Genomic DNA, 25,503 nt, shown 5'->3' with positions numbered 1-25,503 from the left:
CGAGTCTCTCGCTTGAACTTCATTTTTCCATTTCATGAATTTTATTCTTCCGTCTGTGCATAATACTTTTCTATTATTAATTATCTGCTATCCTGTCCATGGCACATGGTCTAAGATATTTGGCTCGAAAAAATTGCTCAAGTTTTCAAATGTCCATTACTTATATATATACATTGTTCAATCCCTTTCAAATTCAATGATGAAATGGGAGCATCACATTATTTATAAACGGACGATTAATCGGGCAAGAGGATCATCTACAGAAGCTGACTCTATATGTATATATATCATTCATCTTTAAAACATCAACAGTATGAAATGGTTGAATTTATTAGCACACAGTATGGGTCGTATTTATGATGTGAGGTTGCAGACAAACATACGGACAATACATACTACGGTCAGGTTCGTTATTTAATTTTCGGTGGTATATAGTTAGCCAGCAATCTTAGATGGTGATGGTTGACCTAACTCAAAGTATAATTGTTTAGAGTATAAAGTTTTTTTTTTATTTTTTTTTTATTTTTTATAATTAGAGTATAACGTCTTTCATGATTCAATCTGCTAACACACAAAGTATGAAAAGCAATAGGCATACTTTGACTTTTATAAAACTGCTGCATGTACTTCAAGAACTGCTAAAAATTGTCGTAATTTGTCAAATAAAGATAAGTCAATGTAAATTGTAATCTACGTTTCAGGAAAATAATTCTTGCACATTAATTATTATTTTTTTAATTTTTGTTACACCTATTGGTTAAAGGGCCAAATAACTTGCTCCTCTTAATTAGAGATCTTGTTCAAGTTCAGTGAATGAAAAAAAAAAGTGTCCCAAGATCCGTTCCCAATATGGTTTTGATAATGCTCGAATCAGACTAAACTAGATTAGATTAAAAAAAATTATTAGGAAGGATATTCCTCTTGTTTAATTACTATAAAAAGAATTTAGAAAAGGTATAATGGAAGCTATGTAAAAAATAATATTGTTGCATATATATTTCAACCGTCAATAATAATCCCTTTATCTTACAAAATTGGTGGCATAAATTATTGATGAATTATTGAAGATATAAATATATCCTATTAGAAATTGCCGACAGCCATCCTCACAATACTAACTCTACAAGTATTTGAATAAATTTACACGTATTTAAATTAGCTATTTAAGAATGTTTGTCATTGTAACGCCTGACAACTTGCAAGGATCAACGACTGTCCTCACATACTAATACGAGACATTTCAGCGTACTTTGTCCTCACTTGCACACTTCTCGAAAAAACTTCCCAGGAGGTCACCCATCCCAGAATTGTCCCAAGTCAAGCATGCTTAACTAAGGAGTTCTTTCGTTCCGGGCAGTGGCAGAGCCACGTTGTAGCTAGGTGTGGCCTCAGCCTTGGCTAAATTTTAACAAATTATATTTATCATGTATAATTATATAATTAATTATAATTTGGCCCAGTCTAAAATTATAATTTGGCCCGGGCTAAAATTTGTAATTTGGCTCTATCAAAAAAAAATATTTGGTGAGAGATTTGGGTAAGTTGTATTAAGTTATGTGTTCCATTTTCATTTATATAAAAAAATTAAAATATAGAAAAAACTTCAAAAAAACCCTTACAACTTTCTTCATAATTATTTACCCTCTCTCCAAAATTTTGAATCATTTATCTACCTAACTTAAATTTTTTTTTTTTATCATTTACCTCCTAACTTAGGGGGATAAATGATAAAAAAAACTTTAAGTCATGGGTAAGTGATAAAAAAAATTTAAATAAGGATGTAAATGATTCAAAAAATTTGTGAGGGGGTAAGTTATAATTAAAAAAACTAATAGGATTTTTTTTAAAGTTTTCCCTAAAATATATTCAATAAAATTTAAAATATTTAATAAAATTATAATTTCTTTCCATGCTTTCTGCTCAAGTAGAAAAATAAATACCCATATAATTTTTTGACCTGGGCTCCGTCACTGGTTCCGGGCTACCGAAAAATAGATGCATCTTGTTAGTATAGGTACTAATTAATTCTTATAAGTTATTCCCAACTGTACCGTCCCATAACAGCACAGTCTTTCGGGCGTTGATTCGATTCATTCATGTACCCGTCGCTGGAAACCTGCCAGAAGCCGCTCCTTGTCCATGCCCTTTCTCACCGACAATCAATCCCCGCCGTCGTCAGCGTCCGGACGTTACAGTCATATCAAAAGGTAAGACAGCATTTAAAAGGTTTAATTTTTAAAAATCAATATTAATTATTTGGAAGTATGTGTTACAGTAGTTTTAAGAAACAATTCCCATTTCGTCTAACGTATTAGTATCTTCAAAATTGTTTGACTGGCAGCTAAATTTCTGGTTCCTGTGGTTGATCTGTCACTCTTGCATTGCCTTGTTCTTATCAAAGTATAAAACTTGTTATTCAATTTTAAAGGTAAATTAATTACCACATGGCTCAATAATCTCAAGATAATGCTGGCACGTTTCTATCGTTTGTCTTTCTCGTTTTCTCAAATTTCTTCTAATCTATTATCTACTATATATATAGCTAGTTCCATTTCCCCCTCAACTCTCAGGAGGTAAAACTTCATTGATTTAATTTGCAGCTTTCATATATATCTCTGATCATGGAACAGAGAGTATATAGTACTATGGAAGACCAAAAAGAGGAGCAAGCAGAACCAGTTAGTCCTATGGGACAATACTTTAACAGCTCTGCAATATGCATATATATTATTGCAGTATTAGAATTTGAAGTTCCCTTAGACGACTTGCAAACCTTGGCTCTTCTTAAAGATGTTTTCCTTCCCATCAATCCACGCTTCTCCTCTGTCATGGTCCTCTCTCCATAACGCTATTAATTATTTCCTATTGTATACGTTGCATTAATATATTTGCTTTGTACATTTTGTTGCATCTTTGCTTACTCTGTCTTTATACATGGTTCACTATCTCATCAATAAGAATGTACCAAGTATGATCATTTTTAAGCATTTATCAATTTCATATCACATGGTTTTATGTTGACTAGTATTGTTCAAATTTATGAGAACAGGTCCCAGAAAAAAGTGGAGAGAAACGATGGAAGAAAGTTGATGTAAACCTGAAAGACCATGTCAACATCCCCATATTCCCTGAAGGCAAAACAGTGGAATCATATGACAAGTGTTTTCATGATTATTTGTCAAGCATAGCTATAGAGCAACTACCACAAGGAAGACCATTATGGGAAATTCACATAGTCAATTACCCTACAAGTGATGCATCTGGCAGTGTAATATTTAAGCTTCACCATGCACTTGGAGATGGTTATTCTCTCATGGGTGCACTTCTTTCTTGTCTACAAAGAGCTGATGATCCTTCCCTTCCCTTGTCTTTTCCTTCTCTCAAATCATCAAAACAAGAATCTTCCACCAAAAGCTTTTATAGAAGATTTTCTTGGATGTTGTCCTCAGCCTTCAATACTGTCTCAGATTTTGGATGGAGTGTATTGAAGAGTAGCATCATTAATGATGATAAAACACCAATAAGGTCTGGAGATGAAGGAGCCGAGTTTCATCCAATTTCCATATCAAGCATGGCATTCTCCGTTGACCGAATCAAGGACATCAAAACCAGGCTTGGAGTGGTATGAAAACAATTTTTGGTTGTTGAAATTTTGTTTTTGCATTTCACCTTCTCAACCGACCATATAAGAATGCCTATTTTTTTTTTTTTTTTATTAGAGCACCTACTTGTCGGAATAATATGTGGACACCAAGAAATAATACGGCATTGTTTAATATTGATTAAAATACTCTTGTGCATATACAGAATAACATAAAATATAAAAGAGTGGTCCACTTAATTAGCATTAATTGAAAATATGATAAGCTCTTGAAATCTATTAGTTGCCCAAAGTTTAGGAAAAGAATATACACGTTATTAATATATGGTTGCCTGATTTTGGAATGGAATAACCTTATATACCACCTGTTGTTTTCTTTGCACTATTCTATCCAATTGCAGACTATAAACGATGTGGTCACTGGAATAGTCTTCTATGGGACTCGGTTATATATGCAAGATATGGACTCAAAATCAAAGACAGCAAACTCCACCGCATTGGTATTACTCAATACGAGAAACATTGAAGGTTACCAGTCAATCAATGACATGCTAAATACTAAATCAAAGGGTCCTTGGGGGAATAAAATTTCCTTCTTGCATATACCTATACCGAAATTAAATGGAAGCAGAATTTCAAGCCCTCTAGAATTTATTTGGGAAGCACATAATATAATCAAGAGAAAGAAACAATCTTTAGCTGTTGCACTCACAGGGACACTTTTGGACATGGAGAGCAAATTCAGAGGACAAGAGGTTGGTACGTTTATATAAATTGAAATTGAACATGATAACATTATGTGTTCTCTTCTCTTACCAGTATTGTCTGTGCTTTTGTTCATTTTAGTTTTTATATATCTTCTCAAATTCACGTTACCATTTGATGAAAATAATGTATATAAGAACTTCAATCACAATGCTTCAATGGTTATAAGTTGGTCCATGTTATTGCAGGCAGTAGCTAAACACATTCGTGGTACAATAGCCAAGTCAAGTGCAGTGATTTCAAACTTGGTTGGACCTGTACAACAAATGTCTTTAGCTAATCATCCAGTTAAAGGCTTCTACTTCACTTTGGCTGGTGGACCTGAGGTATAATCCTCAATCCCTTTTCCTTCTTTACCTGATCATCACGTGAGAATATACGAATTGGGAGAAGGATCCGTTTACAATTTTTTTTTTTACAAATTATATTAAGTATGACCGGTCATATACTCTTGATTAGAAGTATGACCGATCATACTTCAATAAAGAGTGTATAACCAATCATATTTAATGTACTTTATAAAAATTTATAAATAAAATATTTATAAATATAACCTTTTCCCCGTAAATTGAATTGAAGTGGTAATGGTAGGGTGGCTGAGGTACAAGAAATAAATTGATTCCCTTCTTTTAGAGGAAAAAATATTATATAAAGTAAGGAAAAAAATATTTATCTTTTTAAATGATATAACTTGTGTTATTTCATTTTAACAAAGATCTGGGACTTCTGTCTTTATTTTTTTTGTTCATTTTTTTTCTCATAATTTATTTTTTTCTATAACTTAAAATGACACAATTTTATATCCTTTGAAATAATACATATTTTTTTTTCATAAAGTAATCTAATAATAGCAAGAATGGGAAAGTACAATTTTTCTACCCAACGCTCCTTCACTTTATTGAAGTGATACTACGAGATTAAATTTGGCGGTTCCAGCCCACAAGGGATTGGGTGGGGTGAAGGGGAGAGAGTGAGAGAAAAATTGAAGAGAGAGGAGAGAGAAGAGTGAAAAAAAAAAAAAAAATTCATGCGTCAGTGTCTTAATGGGAGGACCATGAAGAAACAGGATCATATTAAAAATTTCCCTGATACTACATATATGGACACTATTTAAGCATCCTTTGATTTTATGGGTTGCAGAGTCTTGTCATTTCAATTATGAGCTATATGGGAACGCTAAGAGTTGCCCTCAAAACGGAAAAAGATTTCATAGACGAACAGAAATTGAAGTCATGCATGCAAAGTGCATTTGAGATTATACTCAAAGCAGCTATGGAAATTCCTCACGAAACCAAACATTAATGTGCTCCTCACTACATCAGAAGGTCAAAATTATTGTATTTGGTTTGGATCATTGAGAATTTGGAATTGCTTATTACGAATATTTTTTTTTTTTTTTAAATTATCATGTTATTATTTCTCAGAGTTATCAACTCGCCTTAATTATTTAAGTAATTTGTTGTGTAATTGATTTGAAAAGTAATAAAAGAAGCTCGCTAATCTATTTGTCAATTTTGAATCTGTAGTGATATTTTTTCTTTTTCTTTTTCTCTCTCTCAAATTAAAATGGTGATTTTTATGTTTATTTCCTAAATAAAAAGTACGATTACCGCTCAAGATACCAAAAAGAATATAACGTAAATATGAAAATATAACAAATCAAATCAAACGTAATTATTTAACCTTTCGTTGAAGAGACAAAAAGAAAAGAAAAGACAATAATAATCATAATCTTTTCTGAATGAGGATTGTAATTTATTTACACCAATTAATCTCAGCTCGAACATGGTTCTCTAGCCCTGCTTATGCTTCTAGGCCCATTTTGATCTACAAGACATGCTTCATGGCTCCAATTTATTTACACCAATTATTTACACCAACTTTATGGTTCCAATTTCCTTTTTGAGAAATATTTAGAACTCAAGTCATATCTAAAATATTGAGCCCTGTTAATTATCCAATTATGTTGAAAAATGCGATTAAGCCTAATTTTCAACTCAAACAGCGAGCACCAATGAATAGAAATATAACAATGAAAAAATAGTAATTTTATGTGGTGTAAATAAACAATGAAAAAAATGCACGTAATAGTTTTATTTTTCTTTTTTCTTTTTTGAAGTAAAAGAGAACACCAAGATTCCAAGAATGAAGGAAGCAGAAAATATAAACTGCCACGCGAAGTTCATATGATGACATCCTAGAAATTAGTTACAATTCCTGATTTACCATCTGCCTTATTGAAATTTCTTCAAAAGGTTTTGTTAATCTGGGCTTTCCGGTGAGAAATTTGTCACACACTGTTTGCATTGTTGGTCTAGACCTTGGCTGAGAATGAAGACATGCAAAGGCTAGCGTTGCTATACGATCCAAACTCTGAGCATATTGTTGATTGTTGGTGGATAATAATCTGGGGTCTAATATATCTTTAAGGAGAATACTTCTAGTGGATGCAAATCTTAATGAAGAAATAATCTCTTCAGGATGCCTTCCCATGATAATTTCAAGAGCAACCACTCCAAAACTGTAGACATCACATTTCTCTGTCACAGAATCGGTATATGCAAGTTCTGTATCAAAAGGGGAACCAAGTTAGAAAAACATAAATCGTTTTGTGGAATAAATTTTCACTACTCCTCTAGTATTAGTTACTTTTAATGTTATACAAATATATATGACTCACCTAACTCTATTTATTTCATACAAATATGAGGTATTAGAGTAGTACTTAAAACTTATTCCATTTTGAGAATAATGGAAACTGAAGCAGAATGCATGACAAAACTCACCTGGTGCAAGATATCCGTAAGTGCCAGCAAGTACTGTTCGATTGGAGGAACTAGAATTTCGAAGTCTTGCTATGCCAAAGTCAGAGAGACAAGCCTCCATTTCTAAATTCAAGAGAACATTTTTGGTTGTTACATCTCTGTGAATGATTGCTGGCTTGCAATCATGATGAAGGTATGATAAGCTATATGCTATTCCTTTCACAATGTTAATCCTCTTGTTCCAATCCAAATCCACAGCTTCAATGTGATTGTGTAGAACATAATACAAGCTTCCCCTTTCCATGTATTCCAAAACCAGAAACATGCATCTGTTGTGCAAGCAGAATCCATAAAGCTTCACAATATTTCTATGCCTTACTTTTGTCAACATTCTCACTTCATTCTTGAAAATCCTGCGGAGTTCTGGTTCGTTGGCTTCTAAATTGTGGAGTTTCTTCAAGGCCACTACTCTACCACTAGGTAGCTGTGCTCTGTAAACATCACCATAACCACCAGTTCCTATGCAATATTTGATGTCAAAACCCTCCGTTGCTTCAATTATGTCATTATAAGCAATTTTACCATCATAGTTCCATACTGAAAACAGGTCACCATTCTTCATTGCTTTTGCCACAGACTTGGAACTCTTAGCCTTACACCAGCGGAAGAACACATACATGATACATAGAAGAGCAAGAAAAGCAGTGAGAGGAAGGAAAATCTTCATAAGGGTCTTGACTCTATTGGAAGAAGAGGAGTCACAAGTAGGAAAGGGGGTGCTGCGGCTAGATAAACACTCATTGCAAATGAATGCATCAGGAGCATAAGAATCTTGGACACCAAATGGGATCTCACCCTCTAGAGAATTGTAGGACAAGTTTACACTACGAAGCAATACTAGGGAACTTGGAATCTTTCCAGTGAGTTCATTACAACTTAGATCCAAGACCCTAATGTATTTCACATTCCCAAGTTGATAAGGTATTTCTCCCTTAATTAAGTTATGACTCAAATCAATTGAAGCAAGTGTAACAATATCACCAATCTGAGAGGGAATGCTTCCGGTTAGTTTGTTATGGCTCAAAGTCAACACCTGCAGTTTAGTGCATGTAGAAAGACTGACTGGGATTTCTCCAGTCAACATGTTTCTAGACAGGTCTAAAACCAAGAGTTTGGACAGTTTTCCAATTTCAGGAGGTAATGCACCAAAAATTTTGTTTTCTGAAATTTTCAGATACTCGAGTTGGGTCAATTGAGTAAACTCTCGTGGCACCAAACCAGAAATCTCATTGTTGGACAAGTTTAGTTCAGTCAAATTGGTTAGATTATGTAAAACTGAAAGTATTTCACCAGTGAGATTGTTAGTATTAAGATCAAGATATGCAAGATTGTTCAAATTTCCTATTTCCAAAGGTATGGTACCATTTAAATTGTTCACACTGAGAGACAGATATTTCAAATTGTTCAATAGACCAATCTCAGCAGGTATTGGACCAACAAAACCATTATTATTTAGACCCAATTGAATCAGATTCTTCAGCTTTCCTAACTCTGGAGGGATAGGACCACTAATCAGATTGGTATCAAGAAATAAATAGGTCAACTTAGTCAACTGACCCACAGAAGGTGGAATTGAACCACTAAGCCTGTTACTAGCCAGGTTCAGGATCACCAGATTCCTTAGATTCCAAATGTTTGATGGAATATGTCCTTGAATATCATTAGAAGATAGGTCAAGATGAGCAAGTTTGGAAAGAGTACCTAGTTCATTTGGGATACTTCCAGTGATCCCATGTGCAGCAAGATTGAGGTGGACAAGGTTTGGGAATGAAGAGAAGTTGAATCTCCTGAACTTGTCTCCCAATTGGGTTTCAGCAGGCAAAGAAATGTTTGTAATGCTTCCAGCACTATTGCATGCAATGCCTGGCCACTGGCAATGACTTGGAACATAGTTAGTGAAGTCACTCCACCACCCACTTTCAATCAGAGCTTGTGCTTCTAAGTCTAGTGGTGATAATTCAAATGCTGCATCAAACACAATTGCAATGCAGAAACTAGTCCAAGATATAACAAGCATACTGCACAAAGCTCCTACCACCATATTTTTGGGAATTGGCATAGCCATGACAAACAGTATCATAAAAGATCTTTTTTATTTATATTTTTTTGTATAAGGTTGATACTTTAACATAAAAGATTCATTAACAAATTTTAGAAGTCAGAACTTGCGGGTCAACACGACTTTTATTCATTGACCACGTGTTAATGAAGCATATCAACGCGTTAATCAAAGGAAGAGAATGCATTATTTAAATTTGCTAACTAAAGTGATTGGAACAGTTTACGCATAATTAACTCTATTGAATGCTCATTCAAATTGTGAAGATCAGGAACACCCCTCATTAAGTACAATTTAGTGTCCTGAGGTTTTAATTAGAGCAGTTTTGTCCATGTAATTATTTGATTAAAACAATTAAGACAACTGTTAAAATAAAGAAATATTGATATTCTTTAATTGTTTTTTCCAATGATTAAAAATGAAGCTTTAATATCAATAAAAAGCAGCAAATCCGAAGCAAGTTATGTTTAGGGAAACGGTTCTGAAGCTCTACTAACTATGAGACTAATGAAGGGTCTCTCATTATTCATTTTAATGAACCCGAGTTTGGATGAAATCGAGAGTTATGTTACAACGATTGACCGTGGACGTGGTATACTAGAAATGTGGGAAAGGTAACTGTTCTTAGGTCTCTCTAAATTCATAGGGAGCTTTGGTGGAAAACTTAAAAAGCATATAATGCTTGTAAGGCTTTTCTGGGGTCACAATTGTTGAAGGAAAATTAGGGTGATTTACTGAATCAGGGAAGGCTTGACTCTCTAAACATAGTCCTGCATGAGCTTGATATACATACCCACCTCTTCCCTTCACATCTTTTATATAGTTCCCAGTATAAAACTGCAAACCAGGAGCATTAGTGTAAAGCTCCAACACTCTTCCAGATTTCTTATCCTGCACTATTGCTGCTAGCTTGATCCTTTTGCCTTTCTCACCATCCAGCACATAATTGATGTCATAACCTTTAGTTTCAGCCAGCTGGTTGATCCTGCTTCCAATAGTATATGGCTTAAGGAAATCATAAGCAGTTCCTTTCACAGAAGCAAATTTTCCTGTGGGAATGAGTTTGCTGTCAACAACTGTGATTTGGGAACCAAAGATTTGAACCACCTCATTCAGAATATTTCCACTGTTTTGGCCTCCTAGGTTCCAGTAAGCATGGTTGGCCAGATTCACTGGAGTAGCCTTGTTTAGAGCTTTTGCTTTCATAATTATAACCAACTGATTTTTCCTAGTTAGAATGTAACTCACAGTTACTAGAAGATCACCAGGGAATCCTGAAACACAATTGGAGCATACAAATCACATATCAGCAGTTCTATTTCCTTTTTTAGAAATTAATAGAGGTATCATGTATCAAAGTTCAACTACATAGAAGCAATGTAGAAAATGGCATTGTTTACCTTCTTCTCCATCAAAACTATGGTAAGTGAAGGTAATACTGGGATTGTGACCTTCTCTTTGATACCTTTCTACTTTCCAAAGAACATCACTAAATCCTCTGGATCCACCTAATTAATAGGGAAGATAGAGGACTATGAGTATATTCTATATGAGATGTGGTACTAAATGGACTATGCAACTATAGTATAAATTCTCTGCTTATAAGCAGAGAATTTATACTATAGTTATGATTAAACATTTAAACATACCATGAAGTGTATTGTTTCCTTCATTAGCAACTAATTTGTAATGGATTCCATTTAGACTAAACTGAGCTCCTCCAATTCTGTTAGCAACCCGGCCAACAGTAGCTCCAAAGTATGTTGTATCATTCTGCAAATAGTTTCGCATGGCAATCACTCAGTTACATGTTATCTTTATCTTCAATGTGTGAGAAGCCAGATACAAACAAAAAGAACAAATTTTAACAGATCAAAGGATAGTTTGCACTTTGCAGGGGTCACTTCAACAATCTTCTGAAGAAAAAACAAGACCTACATTGTTTTTTAATTATAGATTTTATGTTAAATGTTATAAATTAAGTAAAAGTTACAGATTTATAGAAGTTACATGCTTTTACTATTTAATCAATAATTTTTAGGCAAATATGTCTCTTATATTACATAAGACAATTTTATTTTATGCATACACAAAAAATAGATGAAGCTCACTTATTTTATTTTATTTTCTCTTTTCTTCTTAGTGAGTTTCATTCATTTTATATGTATTGCATAAAATAAAATTATCTCGTACAAAATAAAAGACATATTTCCCTTATTTTTATCACTCAATTTATAATTTTTTAAAAAATAAAACCGTAACTCTTTTTTTTAATTTTTTTTCGGTAAGCGAACCTTAATATTTTTTTTTTTGGGTAGAAATAAGCGAACCTTAATTTACTTTGTGGTCAGTGGTTTGCACTGTACGAAAAGTTTTGGAAGATTTCACGATATTTAGTAAGAAAAAAAATATCTAATGTTACTTTAGATAATTTTGTCTAATATTCATTGAAACGACGTCGTTTTGGGTTAAAAATAAAAAATTAGAATAATAAAGACTATTATAACCCTAAAATAAATGAAAATTACAAAAATACAATAATTTCAATCTCAAAACGATGTTGTTTCGATGAACATTAGATAAAATTATCTAAAATAACTTTAGAAAAAATAGTAATTGAACCAAAAGTAAATGTCTTTTCAGACCTTCCAACCTAATCTTCAGTATGAGTTTGTTCATTTCTACATTAAAGAATTTACTTTTTGAACATATTTACAATAGAACTTGTGTAATTATACATCTTTTATTTCAAAATTATTATTTAAGATTTTATATAACAATTAAAGAAGTAATTAAAGACATTTTAATTTAAAAAAATTATATTTACCTAAAATATATTTTTTTATTAAATTTTTTATTTACTTAATAAAAAATATTAAGAGATAATATTAATTATAAATAATTTTATTTTTATTTTTTAAAAATAATAATTCACTTAAAATAGTTTAAAATTTTTAAAATTAATATTAAGGCAGAAAAACTAATCATAAAACAGTTCTTGAAAAATATGAAGTTCGGAACTTTACCTTTTCATTCATATTAATATATAGAATATGTTATTATGCTTAATTATTTATCAGCCTCCTCTATTTATTTATCTCCAATATCATTGGATTATAATCTCAAATAAAGAGAGAAAGAGTAAAAATTAATTGAGATTTTGATATAATAATATTAGAGATAAATAGGTAAGATAGACATGAAAAAAGATATATAAAATATCTTATCCCTATATATATTTAGATTTTTTTTCCCTGTGAATCTTATCGTTACAAAATTAAATCTTAAAGCAAATCAAAGTTTTTGTTTTGTTTTTCATACTAATTATTATGCGAAACATATAATGATTATTGCAACGACTTATTATACCAAGAGCATCATTGTAACCCCGGAGTTCCCGGGGATCGGGGATCGCAGAAGTTCTTTTTCTTTTTAAGGATATTACTCCCCCAGTTCCAACCCATAACACGTTTGTATGCCAGCACACCTGTACTATCTACATCGATATTAAATAATTCATCAATATATGCTTTTTTTTTTCTTTTAAATTATAAAAATACCTCATCACAGATATGCAAAAGAAAAGTTGTAGGTAATTACACAATAGAAAGCAACACATTTTTATATGTAGCCCAGCGAGCATCAAGCATAGAAATTGTCAACATGGAAACATCTAGGAAAGGGACATTGAAAATTATCAAAGGCCAATGATGCCCTTCTTTTATTCAAAGCTAAACTTAAATGTAGACTCATTTTTCAATGGATTGATATAAAACGTCAAAGTTATCCTTATCACATACATAAAAAATATGAGATTAATCTTTTCCATATAGTAGGTGATATAATTATTTTCTATACACATAAAAGTGTGAGAAACTCATGTGAAGAGAAGAGAGAAAAAAAAGAAGAAGCTCCTAGTATTTTTATATGTGTAGAGAAATATTAACCCCAAAAAATGTATATAGCTTTCTATCTTGGAAAGTGGTGACTAGAAGCCAATTCATGTGAAAGAAATTATGAGTAACTGACAAACTATACTCCAAATCTTGGCAATCACATTTGACTGAAAATGTTTGAATCAATCCAAGTTGTTGAAAAATGAGTAGATTTCTATGTCTTTAGCCTTTGAGCAAGAAAACAAAAAACACAACAATCGATAAACATATGCAACAAATTTTTTGAAAGGAGTACGGAGTGGACTCACAGTGTAATCCTTAATTGTATTATATCCAAGAACAACATCACCCAACTTTCCTGAAAATACATCACAGAGACAGATACAAATTTTAAGAATACAATAATGCAAATTGTGGGGGGTTATTGCAAACAACATTTGAAGTTTTGAACAGAATATAGAGGCATACCATTCTTATCAGGAAGGACTAAGGACAAAATTGATGCACCCCAGTTGGTGACCTTCAAAGAAAGGTCACCTTTCTTGAGCTCAAATATGCCAATATTTTCCTTCTTAACAGAACCATTGACAAACCCAGAAGCTGCTAAGTGTAGACATAGCAGCAGCACAAAGATCTTGGTCATTTTTTTCGTACAGGAATTTGCTGTCAAAGTAAGGATAAGAAGAGTTTGTTCTGACATCTGTCCCAAAGCTACTAGCTAATGGATCATATAAAGGGGTTGCAAGAGATTCAGGGTATGCAATTAAATGGTAACTGGGAAAGACAATGGGGCAAGGGTGTATAAAAGAACTCTGCTGTTTCTGGCTTCCATTCACTGTTTATATGATACTTTGAGTAGGCCTAGTTGGGTTGGGCCACATGGACTAGGCATATCATGTGAAGCTTCTTATTTGTCATCGTTCGGTCTCCAACTTCCCAATGGATTTCCATTTTCGAGGGTTTAATAGATAAAAAGTTAACACAGTAAAATCCTCTTCAACATTTCTTCATTACCTAAAAAAATTCATCATCAACACATGGTTGGTGCGGGCATTGAATTAGGAGAGATTATATGAAAACAAGTTAAGGTAAAAATTAACAACAATATTTAGATGCAATCTGATTGGTTGTGGACTTGTGGACTGTGGTCGTGAGCCTGGGAGCTTCTTGGTCCATTTGTTTAAGAAAGCATCCCAATATGTGGTTTTTTCTTTCTTTCTTTTTTTTTCTTATAGCGCCAAAACTTATAAAATTCAGTATTATTTTCTTCAAAAATTCATAATTTGAGTTACTGTGCTTTAAATTTAGCGTGGATTGGACCCACGCATAACTAACGAAGAGATCTATAATATAGTCGGAGATGAGCATCGTAGAGAAAATATCGAATTCCTTGAGTAATGAAAAAGTGAAGAGATTTAGTGTTGAATATGAATAAAAATGAGTTTTAAGCTTTGTACTTGGCACTTTGTGAGAGCAATGTGCGATATAGTTAAATAAACCTTAAGTGTTTTGCATATTGTTTAAGTTATTATTACAATTTTGTTTTGAAATTATTTTAATTACGGAATTCATCTTAAACAGAAACATTCATTAACGAAAAGAAAATAATTTATCCGTATTCTATTTCAATTATTGTGATTATAATTGCGCTTAATATCATACATAATATTCACAAATCGGTTCTAGAACAGAGTGTTACAATGCAGGCATAATTTTTGAGTTGGGCTTAAGTTGGAATACTTCGATCCAACAAGGGACTATATATTTTTTATTTTTTTTTGGTAAGCGGGACTATTTTTATTTTGGTTATTTTGAACCCGAGTTTAATGAAATACAGGGCTACAAAAACGAAATCTCACATGGAAAATATTAAAATCCCATACAGGGCTTAAGTTGGAATATTTTGAACCTCACTCAAATGAAATATTAGGATTTCTAATAAATTATCTAAATTTCTCACCATTAGCATAAACATAACTAATCCTTCTGTATAAGTTACACTCATTTTGTACTTACCACAAACATCAACAAATGATCCTTATTATCATAAGCTTAACATTTAAACAAGAGTACAAAAGCCATTATGATGGCACCACAAGCCTTAATTAATATCCAAACATCAACAAAATATATGCGTTTCAATCTGATTGAGTCCAGAGAATTCCAAGAATATATGTTGGTCCAACTTCTTGCTAATGCACGTTGAGCCCATCTTATTCACACAAAAAAATCATAAAACACATGACATGAGATCATGGATCATATTTCTTTATTTCCATCACTAACCACAGATATTTTCTTAGACGCAAAAGGCATAAAGCGAAGTTCCAGAAGTGAAGTTTCCAATTAGCAATCCAAGACTTATCTTATATCCATTTCCAAAATATATGCACCCATCACTAATGGACATTCCACCATACACTGTCGATCCAGTCTCATAAGACCACATAATTTCACCAGTCTTGCCATTTATTGCATAGACAGGTCCTTTAACATTTGGGGATCCCACAAAGACAATGCCATTAGCTACACTAACAGGACCATAAGCAGTGGCATTACTGGGGTTGGCTATGGACCACAAGATCTTACCATTTTTTGCCTCCATTGCAACCCATCCTCCACTAGTTGTAGTCTTGTTGGATGGTAAAAGAGTGAAGTTTTTGACATCAGAATTAGCAATGTTAGTGTAGACCCTTTCTTCGTCAGTGGCTGCTCCCCATGTTCCACCTCCTGAAATCCCACCAGGACCAACTTCCTGCAAAAATATAAAAAAATGAAAATTTTCAACAGACAACATGTATATAAACATGAACATGGATCCTGCACTAGAGAGAGACAATGATTAATGAAATTCTTAAAAAAAAAATTACCGTAGACCAAATGAGCTTGCCGTTATCTCGGTTCAATGCCCAAGCAAAACCATTTTTTTGTACAGCAACAACAACATCTAGTTTGGTTCCATTTACATCAATTGTGAGCATCATTGGTGCTTCCCCAAAATCAGCATCAGGGTTAGGACCTGGTGGACAGTTAGGTGTTGACAAGTTATTGCAAACAAAGAACCACACATCATATCCTCCTAATTGGTGGGACCATTTGATTTTACCACTATCCAAGTCAAGTGCAATGATTGAATCAGAGTGATTGTCTGGTTCAACACACTCATCAGGATGAGTAGGTTTAGTTAAATTATTCTCTCTTTCTTGACATTGGCGTATATGCAAAGGGGCAGAGTACAAGTTTCCAGTGCCAATATATATATGGTTCCTTGAGACATCAATGGAAGGGCTACTTCCCCATATAGCTGCTCCAGCATATTCTTCTCGTTCTCCATGGTTATTAGGTACCATGAAGGTTTGCCATAAGATGCTACCAGATTGAATATCTAGCTTTGAGAAGCTTCCCCGAAAGGTGCAACATTCTTCAATACTGAGACCTTCTTCTTGTGAAGCTGCTCCAACATAAAAGGCCCTATACATATATAGGATGGCCAACTTTTTCTTATATATATATATATGAGGAGATAATGATTGGGATTAATATTTCTCTAGGATATAATTTTATATTCTACACATATATAAAAGTGTAGGTCCCAGTTGGGGTCATGTGTTGCGAAAAGAGGAAAAAAAATTGTAAACCCCACATACTTTTATGTATATGTATATGTAAAGGGTTCGCTTTTTCTTCAGTTACTGCAGATAAGTTATCTGCAGTAAGCCCAATACGACGTCGTTTTGGGGCGGAAATCATGGTATTTTTGTAATTTTAATTTATTTTAGGGTTATAATAATCTTTATATTTATAATTTTTTAAGATTTCAATATCAAAACGACGTCGTTTTGGAAATAAATGTCTGCATTAACTGCAGAAACTTTTTTTCCATATGTAAATGTAAGAAACAAAATTATCCTCTGTAACATGAGAAACATTAATCTCATAATAATTATGTATTCACATGACTAACCTATACATTTTAAAACAAGTAATAGTATCACATGACTAATTTATAAATTTGATAACCGCGGCTCATCAGCTGTACATGTATTGATCATAATTACATGCAATCGACTATTTATTGACTTGGAAAACTAGTTGTTTACTTTCGAATAAGGAATTGCTCTCTTTAGTCTTTAGAGACCTCACACCAAAACTTAAATGTAAACTAATCCTTTATACCAGCAGAATTGTTGAACGCTACACAGAAGTTTGTAAAGTACTTTTCACAGCAATATACTAATAAGTCCACGTTTTATTTTTTTTCTGTCTTATATATGTGCTTTTATCATTTAGAAACCTGTGAATTAGAAGTTGATAAGTTTATTATGAATCAATATTTTTTTTAACGAGAACAAGATAATAGATTTGCACCAATAACCTTTTACAAAATACCGAATACCTAATAGCTTTATAAATCAATCATTTATAATAAGAGCTACGCATAATATTGTATGCAAAAAATGTGTGTCATTTTAAATGATATAAAATTGTGTTATTTTAAATGAGAGAAAGAAATAAATAATGGAGAAAGAAAAAGAGGACAAAAAAATAAAGACATGAATCTCACCTTCTTATAAAAGTAAAATGACACAATAACTTATATCATTTAAAGAGATAAATATTTTTTCCATAATGTCAACTACAAATCGGGTAGCTATTCTCAATTATTAAAGGAGAGAATGGGTTAGGTGGTCTGTACATCCAGGTTCTGTGCATGTCTTAATGGAAAATTTTAATTATAAGTTTAATATTTCTCTCATAAATTTAAGATAATGTTATATCTAGAAGAGACATAAAAAAATGAATAACACGTGTGAGAAAGAGGGAAAAAAAAATCTCGCTCACTTCTTGTATTTACTAAAAATACTTATTTTTTGGGTTCATATGAAAAATATTAAACCCTTTTTTCTTTTTCTTTTTTGGTTTTTTAAAGTATCCTTCAACCGACAGTCGAAGACTAATCCATTTGAGGCGGGTGATCACATTAAATAGATAAATCTTTTCCAATAAAGCATTTTCCATACACATAGCCAGAGATCGAACCCCTGTCAGCATGCTTAAAGAACTCAGCTATCTACCAACTGTGTTGACTTTGTTAGTTATTAAACCTTTTTAGTTGACAAGTCATTTTAAAAGAAGTTTATTAATTTATGATGGCGTTATAGAATATTAATTTTGTTATAGCATTGAATAAAGATAGGATACGTAATACCAATAAATAAATAATGGGTTTTATAAGAGTTATGTTGTAGGAAAAATGATTGTGTAATGTTATAGAGATTCGTTTTGCGTGCCTTAATTTTTTATTTATTTTTTTGTTTTAAAAAGTGTGGGCCCCACAAAATGTTGTGAGAGTAGGAAAGTTTGTTGTGTTATGTTAAAGGATAAAAGTAAAACCCATAAATAATTGTAAGTAGGGTGGCTGCTAGTTTTTTGTTCGTAAATATATGACGAAGTGTCTATTTGGATTCTCTTTTTTTTAAGTTAGAAGCTACTTATAAGCATAAGCTAAGGCCAAACAGGATTTAGAAAAAGTTTTTGTAATGAAAAGCTCTTTTTTTTATAATGAAGAAAAAAGCTGAAAACTAAAAGTTCTTAGGAGTAGCTTTTTTTAAGCTCTTATATGTTTTTCTTGAATTGTGTATTTTTTTTTTTAAAATGAAGAGTTATAAAGATGGAGAGAGAAATAATTTTCTTGAAACATGTGTTTTTAAGTAATTTTTAAGCTAAATTTTTTATGTAATTATCAAATAACTTTTGGCTTTTTTTTTTAAGATCTCTTTTTTAACTTTAACTTATAAATAACTTCTAACTTAAAATTAAGAGGATCCAAACAGACTCAAAGTATATGATATATTAACATCATCTTCAAACTAACAAGTTGATCAGCATCTGCCTGCTCATAATAATAAACAATTTCATACAAAGTTAATTTTCTCCAAGATATATAAAACCCAAATCGAATGTTAACCCGATCGCAAACTCAGGTCAACACGTCAATTATCCAACCCATGTTGGCAATTAAAGCAAGCATGGATGTGACTTAGATTTTGGAGCAATGTGCTATAATAGATCTTTCGGGACACTGACCACAGACCCGAGTTTTAAATTTTTAACTAAATATTTTTTTTGTCCTCAATAAATTTTATGATGTTCGCTTTAGTTCCTAACAAATAAAAAGGTTCATCGTGATCTCTAAGAAATTTAAAATGGATCCATTTTAGTCTTTTTGAAGGACTAATATAAATTTTTTTTGAATTTATGAAGGATCATGATTTCAACTAAATGGATCCATTTTGAATTTCTTATGAACTACGATGGACCTTTTTATTTACTAAGGACTAAAGCAGATATCATAAAATTTGCTAAGAACCAAAAGAGATATCTACTTTAAACTTTTTTACCGACGCCAAAATTTAATGTTACCGAAGCGCCACTTTTCAAAATTGCGAGTTTCTTCTGCCTCGTTTTTACAATGTGGCTGAAGGTATGTCCATACTCGCTATATCCTCCGGCGAGTTCTTTGCCAAGATTAAAAAACAAAATTTAATACCAATTCCTTTTTGAATGTCCTAACAGCAAGGTGTGTTTGTGCTCATTATTTTAACATAAAATTTTAAAATATTATATTTTTTGGATTTAAAATATAAATATTGGTGTAAGTCTAATTTTTTTTAGGGAAAAATGTTTTCGCAGTTAATGCAGATAAGATATCTGCATTTATTCCTAAAACAACGTCGTTTTGGTATTAAAATCTTAAAAAATTATAAATATAAAAACTATTATAACCCTGAAATAAATTAAAATTACAAAAACACCATGATTTCTGCCCAAAAACGACGTCGTATTGGGCTTACTGCAGATAAGTTATCTGCAGTAACAGAAGAAAAATCGAACCTTTTTTTTTATTACTAAATGCTTATTTAATTCTATAAATAAGGGGCAGTGAGGATTTAATTTCGTAACTTTATGGACAAATATCATGTAAAGAATTACTTCAACCCAATCTTAAAGCTTTGGAGGAATATTTTTAAAGATTTATTTTAACGAAAAACGTTTGTCTTTTTAAAGGATATAACTTATGTCATTTTTAGATTTTAACTGTTGATTTCTGTTAATCAACGGTTAGGATTTATTGAATTTTATTGCGAATTAATAATAATCAACGGTTATAATCTAAAATGATATAAAATTATGGGTTTGTTTTTTCTAAAGTTACTTTAGATAACTTTATCTAATGTTCATCGAAACGAAGTCGTTTTAGGGCAGAAATCATGGTATTTTTGTAATTTTAATTTATTTCAGGGTTATAATAGTCTTTATCATTCTAATTTTTTAATTTTTCAACCCCAAAACGACATTGTTTTGATGAACATTAAACAAAGTTATCTAAAGTAACATTAGATACATTTTTCCCTAAAATTATATACAAAAGTTTTTTTCCTTGTATTGTTATCTAAATCAGCTGTAACCAAATCCGATGCCGAAAATTAATAAAAAGCGACCAAAGAAGAAAGGAAACTGATTTATTTGCAGGTTTCGTTCTCGTACACAAACGCTTATCACGGTTATGAGATATTTTGATATTAAATAATATTTTTAATTTATATAATATATATTATATTTAATATTTAATAATTTAACAAAAAAATTAAAACTAAACTTATAATACATATCACTTTTGCAAAAAAACATAAGATGTAAATATTTATTATTATATTTTTAAATTGAAAATCTCTTATACATTTCAATGAGATTATTATTTAGTATCCATTTTTAATTTTTATTATAATATTTTTAAAAAAATATCGATCAATTTTTTCATGATATGTATTAATGAAATTTAAAATATTATAAATGTCAGAACGTGATAGAGTGTCACAGAATGTCAGACACGACAGTTTAAATTTTTTGAAATGTCGATGCAACATAGTTGCTGAGCGTCCCCAATCTTTGAAATGTCCTTTATTCATTTTACTTATTTTAGTTTTATTTTAAAAAAAAAAATCTTTAATTATCTTTGTATGTGGCTAAAGATGTTACAATCATCACCAAAATTGAAAAGTTATAAATCACAGCAGAATTATTTATGGGTCTAGTAAGAAGATACTAACCCTCTGTGGTAAGTTCCGGACATAGTCACAACGCTAGAGTTGTGGCTGTCCAAAGTGGTTTGCCAAACAAAGTCGCCTGTTGATCTTTTGACAGCAATAACAACAGCAGGGCCATATATTCCAACAATGAGGAGTTCACCTGCTATGGTTGGTGTTGCCCTTGCCACTGTCCAGTTAACACCGGGTAAAAAGCCTGTTGCATTTAGGCCTGTTAACTTGTGCAAGTTCTGTTTCCACACAAGTGATCCATCACTTGCTCTCACTGCAAAAATGTCCCCATTCCATGATGGAAAATAGAGAGTGCCATCAAAAATTGCTGGAGTTGCAGTTATGTCTTTGCCTGCAAAGAATTCCCACTTCAAACTTAGGTTGGAAACAGTTTCAAGGCTGATCTTGTGTTCCTTGCTGGCATATCTTCTGTTGTATATATCTCCACCATGGTTTAACCAATTTTGTATCGTTTTTGTTGACTTTGGTTTGGGTTCCTTCGGGGAAAGCCTGTACTGAAATCACTCAACAATTGAAAACGCAGTTTAGTGCATTAGTAGTTTGTACTCATATATATCATACTTAATAGGTCTCATAAATTTCATGTACACAAACGTAAATGAATAAGTAAAAAAAGATTTTTACACACCATTTAATTAATGTTTTTTTTTTTTTTTTTACACTTGCTAGTTTGGGTAAAAAGAAAATGAAGGTATATATATATATTGAGAAGTATGTTTGTCTTGATCTATTATACGCAGAAAAATTTACAAGAATAGTATGCAAATAACTTTGTTGACGGAAAAGATGTAAAGGAAATTAGTATAGAGTACTGGAGGCTTACATCAGAACCTTGGGAAACTGAACTTGTTAGTAGACATAATACAAACACAGAAATAACAAAAGTGGTGATTTGCTCGAACGGTGACATGATGTTGGGAAGTTGGAGATGCACTATAGGTATAATCGTGTTAACATTCAAGAGTTTCCACGTTTTGACATATCACTATGTAGTCTAGCTAGCTATATATAGGAAATGTACGATTTGTTTTTTTTGAGTTAACGCAATTCTAATCATCTTTTTGAGGCAAGTTGATTACTTTATATTGCCACAAGTTTAGATTTTTTGAGCCAGCTATTAAATTAATCCGGAGCGCAGGGCAAGTTAGGGATGAAAATATTTAAATCCCTCCAAAAGATGAATGTACAATTATTTTATGATAAAGCTATTTCATGATAAAACTATATTTTTTAACTTGATTTTTTTTTTGTTAGGGGTGGCAATTTTCAATACATCTCGTTGACAAAATATGAACACGACACAAAAGATTCGTCCTGAGGTCAACGTGTTTTTGAATTCATATCATTTTCGTGTTTACAAAAATTGACACAAAAAAATGTGTCGTGTCATGTGTTAACTTGCGATATCAAACTGACCTGCTTTAATCTTTTTAAAAGTTATTTGTGTGTTGTATAAATAGGTTATTCGTGTCTTATCACGCAAGTCAACCCATAGAATAATCAACATACTATGAGGTTGATATATAACTCATGTCATGTTGTATCGTTGTAATAAGCAATACACTCTGAAGTTGTAGGTTATTTTGTTGTATAGTATTAACTCACAAATAAGTGAGTCGTGTTTGTATTGAAGGTTTTTAACCCAATTTCAAATTTACATCTTGTTTGTATTAAATATATTTATATTTGTGTCATATTCGTATTGTATTATATAAACTCAAATTGTCATTTTTGTAATTTTCCCTTACACTTGGCTCACCTCAAACTGTTTTATAATCCAACATTAATTAAGTTCATTAAATCTTAAGAGTGATGCGCTAACTAAATCAAACTAATTTAGTCTTGACAAAATTTTCTGTCCCAAACAGATAAATATTCTATTTCGTGCTGTGTATCATAAATTAATTATTTAACGTACTACATTTAAATTACATATATAAATGGATTTTGATTTGGTCCCTCTTATCACCAGAGTGATATTCTTTGTATTAACATATAATTTCCTTCACTATCCAACGTCTCTGACTTCTGACTTCTGACTTTCCTTGATTTCTATCCTTATGTATGCATTTGTGTCACTACATTAAAATTATAATGGTTATTTTGAACTTCGAAAAACGTAACAGATATGTATCTTATTTTGAACGAACAGTATATCAAACGATCGACCATATTATTTATGTTAGTTAAGTTTTATAAGCAAAGATACATTAAAGAAGACTAAATATTATTTTTAGTCCTCAGTAAATTTTACGATACCCGCTTTAGTACTTAGCAAATAAGAAGGCTCATCGTGATTCCTAAGAAATTCAAAATGAACCCATTTTAATCTTTTTAGAGACTAATATGGGTCTTTTTTAAATTTGTGAGGGACCACAATTTCAACTAAATAGGTCCATTTTGAATTTCTCAGGGACTACAGTGAGCCTTTTTATTTGCTAGGAACTAAAACGGTTATCGTGAAATTTGCTATAGTCCAAAAATTGTATTTACTCCATTAAAGAATTTCCAACGGTGATATCTCACCCACAAAAGTTTACGTGAAGAAAAAGGAACATTGACAAAACATTGGCAACAGTGAATAAAATGTCATGTTTTGTTAAATTTTTTATTCAAATGTCACGCGAACAATATTTTTTATCTGACTATCACGTATCATAATTCGCTACCACTAATAGCGAATTTCGTAGCCAATAATTTCGTGACACGTGGTCATATTGCAGACCAAATTCACTACCAGTGGTAGCGAATTATGACACGTCAGCTTTTTCCTGCGAAAGTGTGCCACGTGTCAAAAAATCATTCACGAACATAATTTGCTACATAGTGTAGCGAATCACGTTCTGCTTGACACGTGTCATTCTTGCTGACTGTGCATTCTGACGTGGCATCATTCGTTACACTGTGTAGCGAATTATTTGCAAACATATTTCGCTACACAGTGTATCGAATTATCTCAGGTGTTATTCTGAAAAAATTTATTGTTAACGTGATAATTTGATAATTTTTTTTGCCAAACATGACAAAATGATCAATGTTCCCAAAACATTGTCTTTAACCTTTCAGGAGCTAAAGAAAGAAAAACTGGAAACTTGAAAGTCATTTTTTTTGTTTGGGGTATTTCACTTGGAATTAAGACAATTTGGATTCGTTATATATGATGAATTATCTTTGATATCGGAACGACACCATCTTACCAAATAAAATTGTCACAATCAAATAAATGGGAGAAATCACGTAACAGGGGCGACGAGATATTGCTTCTTATAATATTTCATTCACATAATCGAAAACATTATTTATAAGAGAAAAGGCCGGAATATAATATTTTAAAAATTGAAAAACCCACCGATGAAGAAAAAATTAAAATGAGGGAAGTTGCAAACTGCTGCAAATTTTAAAAATTCAATATTCATGTCTATAAGATGTGCTGCAGGAGAAAACTTCAGTGGACCGTAGTTACTAAGATACGTAATAATCTTGGGTGTCTAAAAATTTGCATAAGATCCATTTATGTATCTTAAAATTTCAGTGCATCGATAATACTGAAAAATTTTGCGTGCAGGATGTCGGCAGCTTTGTGCAGAGTTGGTACGAACTAATTGATAAGTTGGTTGGCTTGCTATCTTTAACTAATGGGTAATTGTAGTCTTATGTCACATAAAAATTTTGTTATCTCCTACACACTCAATTTAAAGTGGGACCCAATAGAAAAAAAATGAAAAAAAATAAAAAATAAATGGCACAAGTATCGATGTATGGACATAAGATAAGTTTTTTTTTCTTATTACATAAGAGTAATATTGCCCTTAACTAATTGATAAGTTGCTTGGCTTGCTATCTTTCAATTTTTTATATTTTGCTTCCATGACGATGTGTCTTACAATCTTGCGTATCACTTATTATTCCTTTTTGGACAAGAAATATGGAAAATTGGATAATTCCTATCAAAGAGTCAAAATGGTATAAAAATTAATATCAAAATATTGATGTGAAGATAATGTTACTATTATTTTAATATATGTTAGATTAAAAGTCAAAATTTTTGAGATTCAACTATCCTCGTGCTGATGCATGTATGGGTCATTCTCCTTAGCCATATTTTAAAAGTGCCTACTTGAAATAAGTTTACCAAACGTACATCTTTGCGTCCCCATTATTTTAAAAGTCCAATTCCATGTCACCCCCTAAATATAGGATAGACTTTGGGAGGTATATTGGATTAGAATTTTAAAAG

The 25,503-nt window shown here is 31.9% G+C and overlaps 4 protein-coding genes across 4 annotated transcripts; 1 reads left to right on the top strand and 3 right to left on the bottom strand.

The window, feature by feature from the left end:
* The first annotated feature begins 2,645 nt into the window (after nucleotides 1–2,645).
* Nucleotides 2,646–5,668, top strand: LOC133310220 (wax ester synthase/diacylglycerol acyltransferase 4-like). The gene is made up of 5 exons (XM_061511115.1): nucleotides 2,646–2,831; nucleotides 3,050–3,622; nucleotides 4,003–4,356; nucleotides 4,555–4,692; nucleotides 5,507–5,668. The coding sequence occupies exons 1-5, from the start codon at nucleotides 2,646–2,648 to the stop codon at nucleotides 5,666–5,668; spliced, it is 1,413 nt and encodes a 470-aa protein (XP_061367099.1).
* An 892-nt stretch (nucleotides 5,669–6,560) lies between these two features.
* LOC133310233 (probable leucine-rich repeat receptor-like protein kinase At1g35710) lies at nucleotides 6,561–9,467 on the bottom strand. Its single transcript, XM_061511130.1, has 2 exons — nucleotides 7,153–9,467; nucleotides 6,561–6,906 (listed from the first exon to the last, which is right to left on the bottom strand). The coding sequence occupies exons 1-2, from the start codon at nucleotides 9,269–9,271 to the stop codon at nucleotides 6,575–6,577; spliced, it is 2,451 nt and encodes an 816-aa protein (XP_061367114.1). The 5' UTR covers nucleotides 9,272–9,467; the 3' UTR covers nucleotides 6,561–6,574.
* Nucleotides 9,468–9,705: 238 nt separating this feature from the next.
* Nucleotides 9,706–13,967, bottom strand: LOC133310225 (uncharacterized). The gene is made up of 5 exons (XM_061511120.1): nucleotides 13,615–13,967; nucleotides 13,455–13,504; nucleotides 10,900–11,023; nucleotides 10,651–10,758; nucleotides 9,706–10,524 (listed from the first exon to the last, which is right to left on the bottom strand). Exons 1-5 carry the CDS (start codon nucleotides 13,844–13,846, stop codon nucleotides 9,875–9,877), a joined length of 1,164 nt encoding a protein of 387 aa, XP_061367104.1. The 5' UTR covers nucleotides 13,847–13,967; the 3' UTR covers nucleotides 9,706–9,874.
* Nucleotides 13,968–15,445: 1,478 nt separating this feature from the next.
* Nucleotides 15,446–22,176, bottom strand: LOC133310219 (uncharacterized). Its single transcript, XM_061511114.1, has 4 exons — nucleotides 22,090–22,176; nucleotides 21,258–21,760; nucleotides 16,017–16,617; nucleotides 15,446–15,901 (listed from the first exon to the last, which is right to left on the bottom strand). Exons 1-4 carry the CDS (start codon nucleotides 22,174–22,176, stop codon nucleotides 15,446–15,448), a joined length of 1,647 nt encoding a protein of 548 aa, XP_061367098.1.
* Nucleotides 22,177–25,503: the final 3,327 nt, after the last annotated feature.

The sequence above is a fragment of the Gastrolobium bilobum genome, unplaced genomic scaffold (genome assembly GCF_033153095.1).
Source record: "Gastrolobium bilobum isolate Gb01-03AN ecotype WA unplaced genomic scaffold, APGP_CSIRO_Gbil_v1 utg359, whole genome shotgun sequence".
Classification (NCBI taxonomy): domain Eukaryota; kingdom Viridiplantae; phylum Streptophyta; class Magnoliopsida; order Fabales; family Fabaceae; genus Gastrolobium; species Gastrolobium bilobum.
The sequence above is the reverse complement of the archived record's forward strand: the minus strand, read 5'-3'. Positions and strand labels throughout refer to the sequence as shown.

Bases quoted from the DNA above. Each gene is read 5' to 3' on its own strand.
- LOC133310220 (XM_061511115.1), top strand. From the start codon at position 2,646: ATGGAAGACCAAAAAGAGGAGCAAGCAGAACCAGTTAGTCCTATGGGA. The intron at 4,357-4,554 runs GTTGGTACGTTT...ATGTTATTGCAG, and splicing joins GCAAATTCAGAGGACAAGAG to GCAGTAGCTAAACACATTCG. The intron at 4,693-5,506 runs GTATAATCCTCA...TATGGGTTGCAG, and splicing joins CTTTGGCTGGTGGACCTGAG to AGTCTTGTCATTTCAATTAT.
- LOC133310233 (XM_061511130.1), bottom strand. From the start codon at position 9,271: ATGATACTGTTTGTCATGGCTATGCCAATTCCCAAAAATATGGTGGTA. The intron at 6,907-7,152 runs GTGAGTTTTGTC...ATTCTGTGACAG, and splicing joins TTACGGATATCTTGCACCAG to AGAAATGTGATGTCTACAGT.
- LOC133310225 (XM_061511120.1), bottom strand. From the start codon at position 13,846: ATGTCAGAACAAACTCTTCTTATCCTTACTTTGACAGCAAATTCCTGT. The intron at 11,024-13,454 runs GTGAGTCCACTC...AACTATTTGCAG, and splicing joins ATACAATTAAGGATTACACT to AATGATACAACATACTTTGG. The intron at 10,759-10,899 runs GTATGTTTAAAT...CCTATTAATTAG, and splicing joins AGGAAACAATACACTTCATG to GTGGATCCAGAGGATTTAGT.
- LOC133310219 (XM_061511114.1), bottom strand. From the start codon at position 22,176: ATGTCACCGTTCGAGCAAATCACCACTTTTGTTATTTCTGTGTTTGTA. The intron at 21,761-22,089 runs GTAAGCCTCCAG...GAGTGATTTCAG, and splicing joins CAGTTTCCCAAGGTTCTGAT to TACAGGCTTTCCCCGAAGGA. The intron at 15,902-16,016 runs GTAATTTTTTTT...ATATTTTTGCAG, and splicing joins GCAAGCTCATTTGGTCTACG to GAAGTTGGTCCTGGTGGGAT.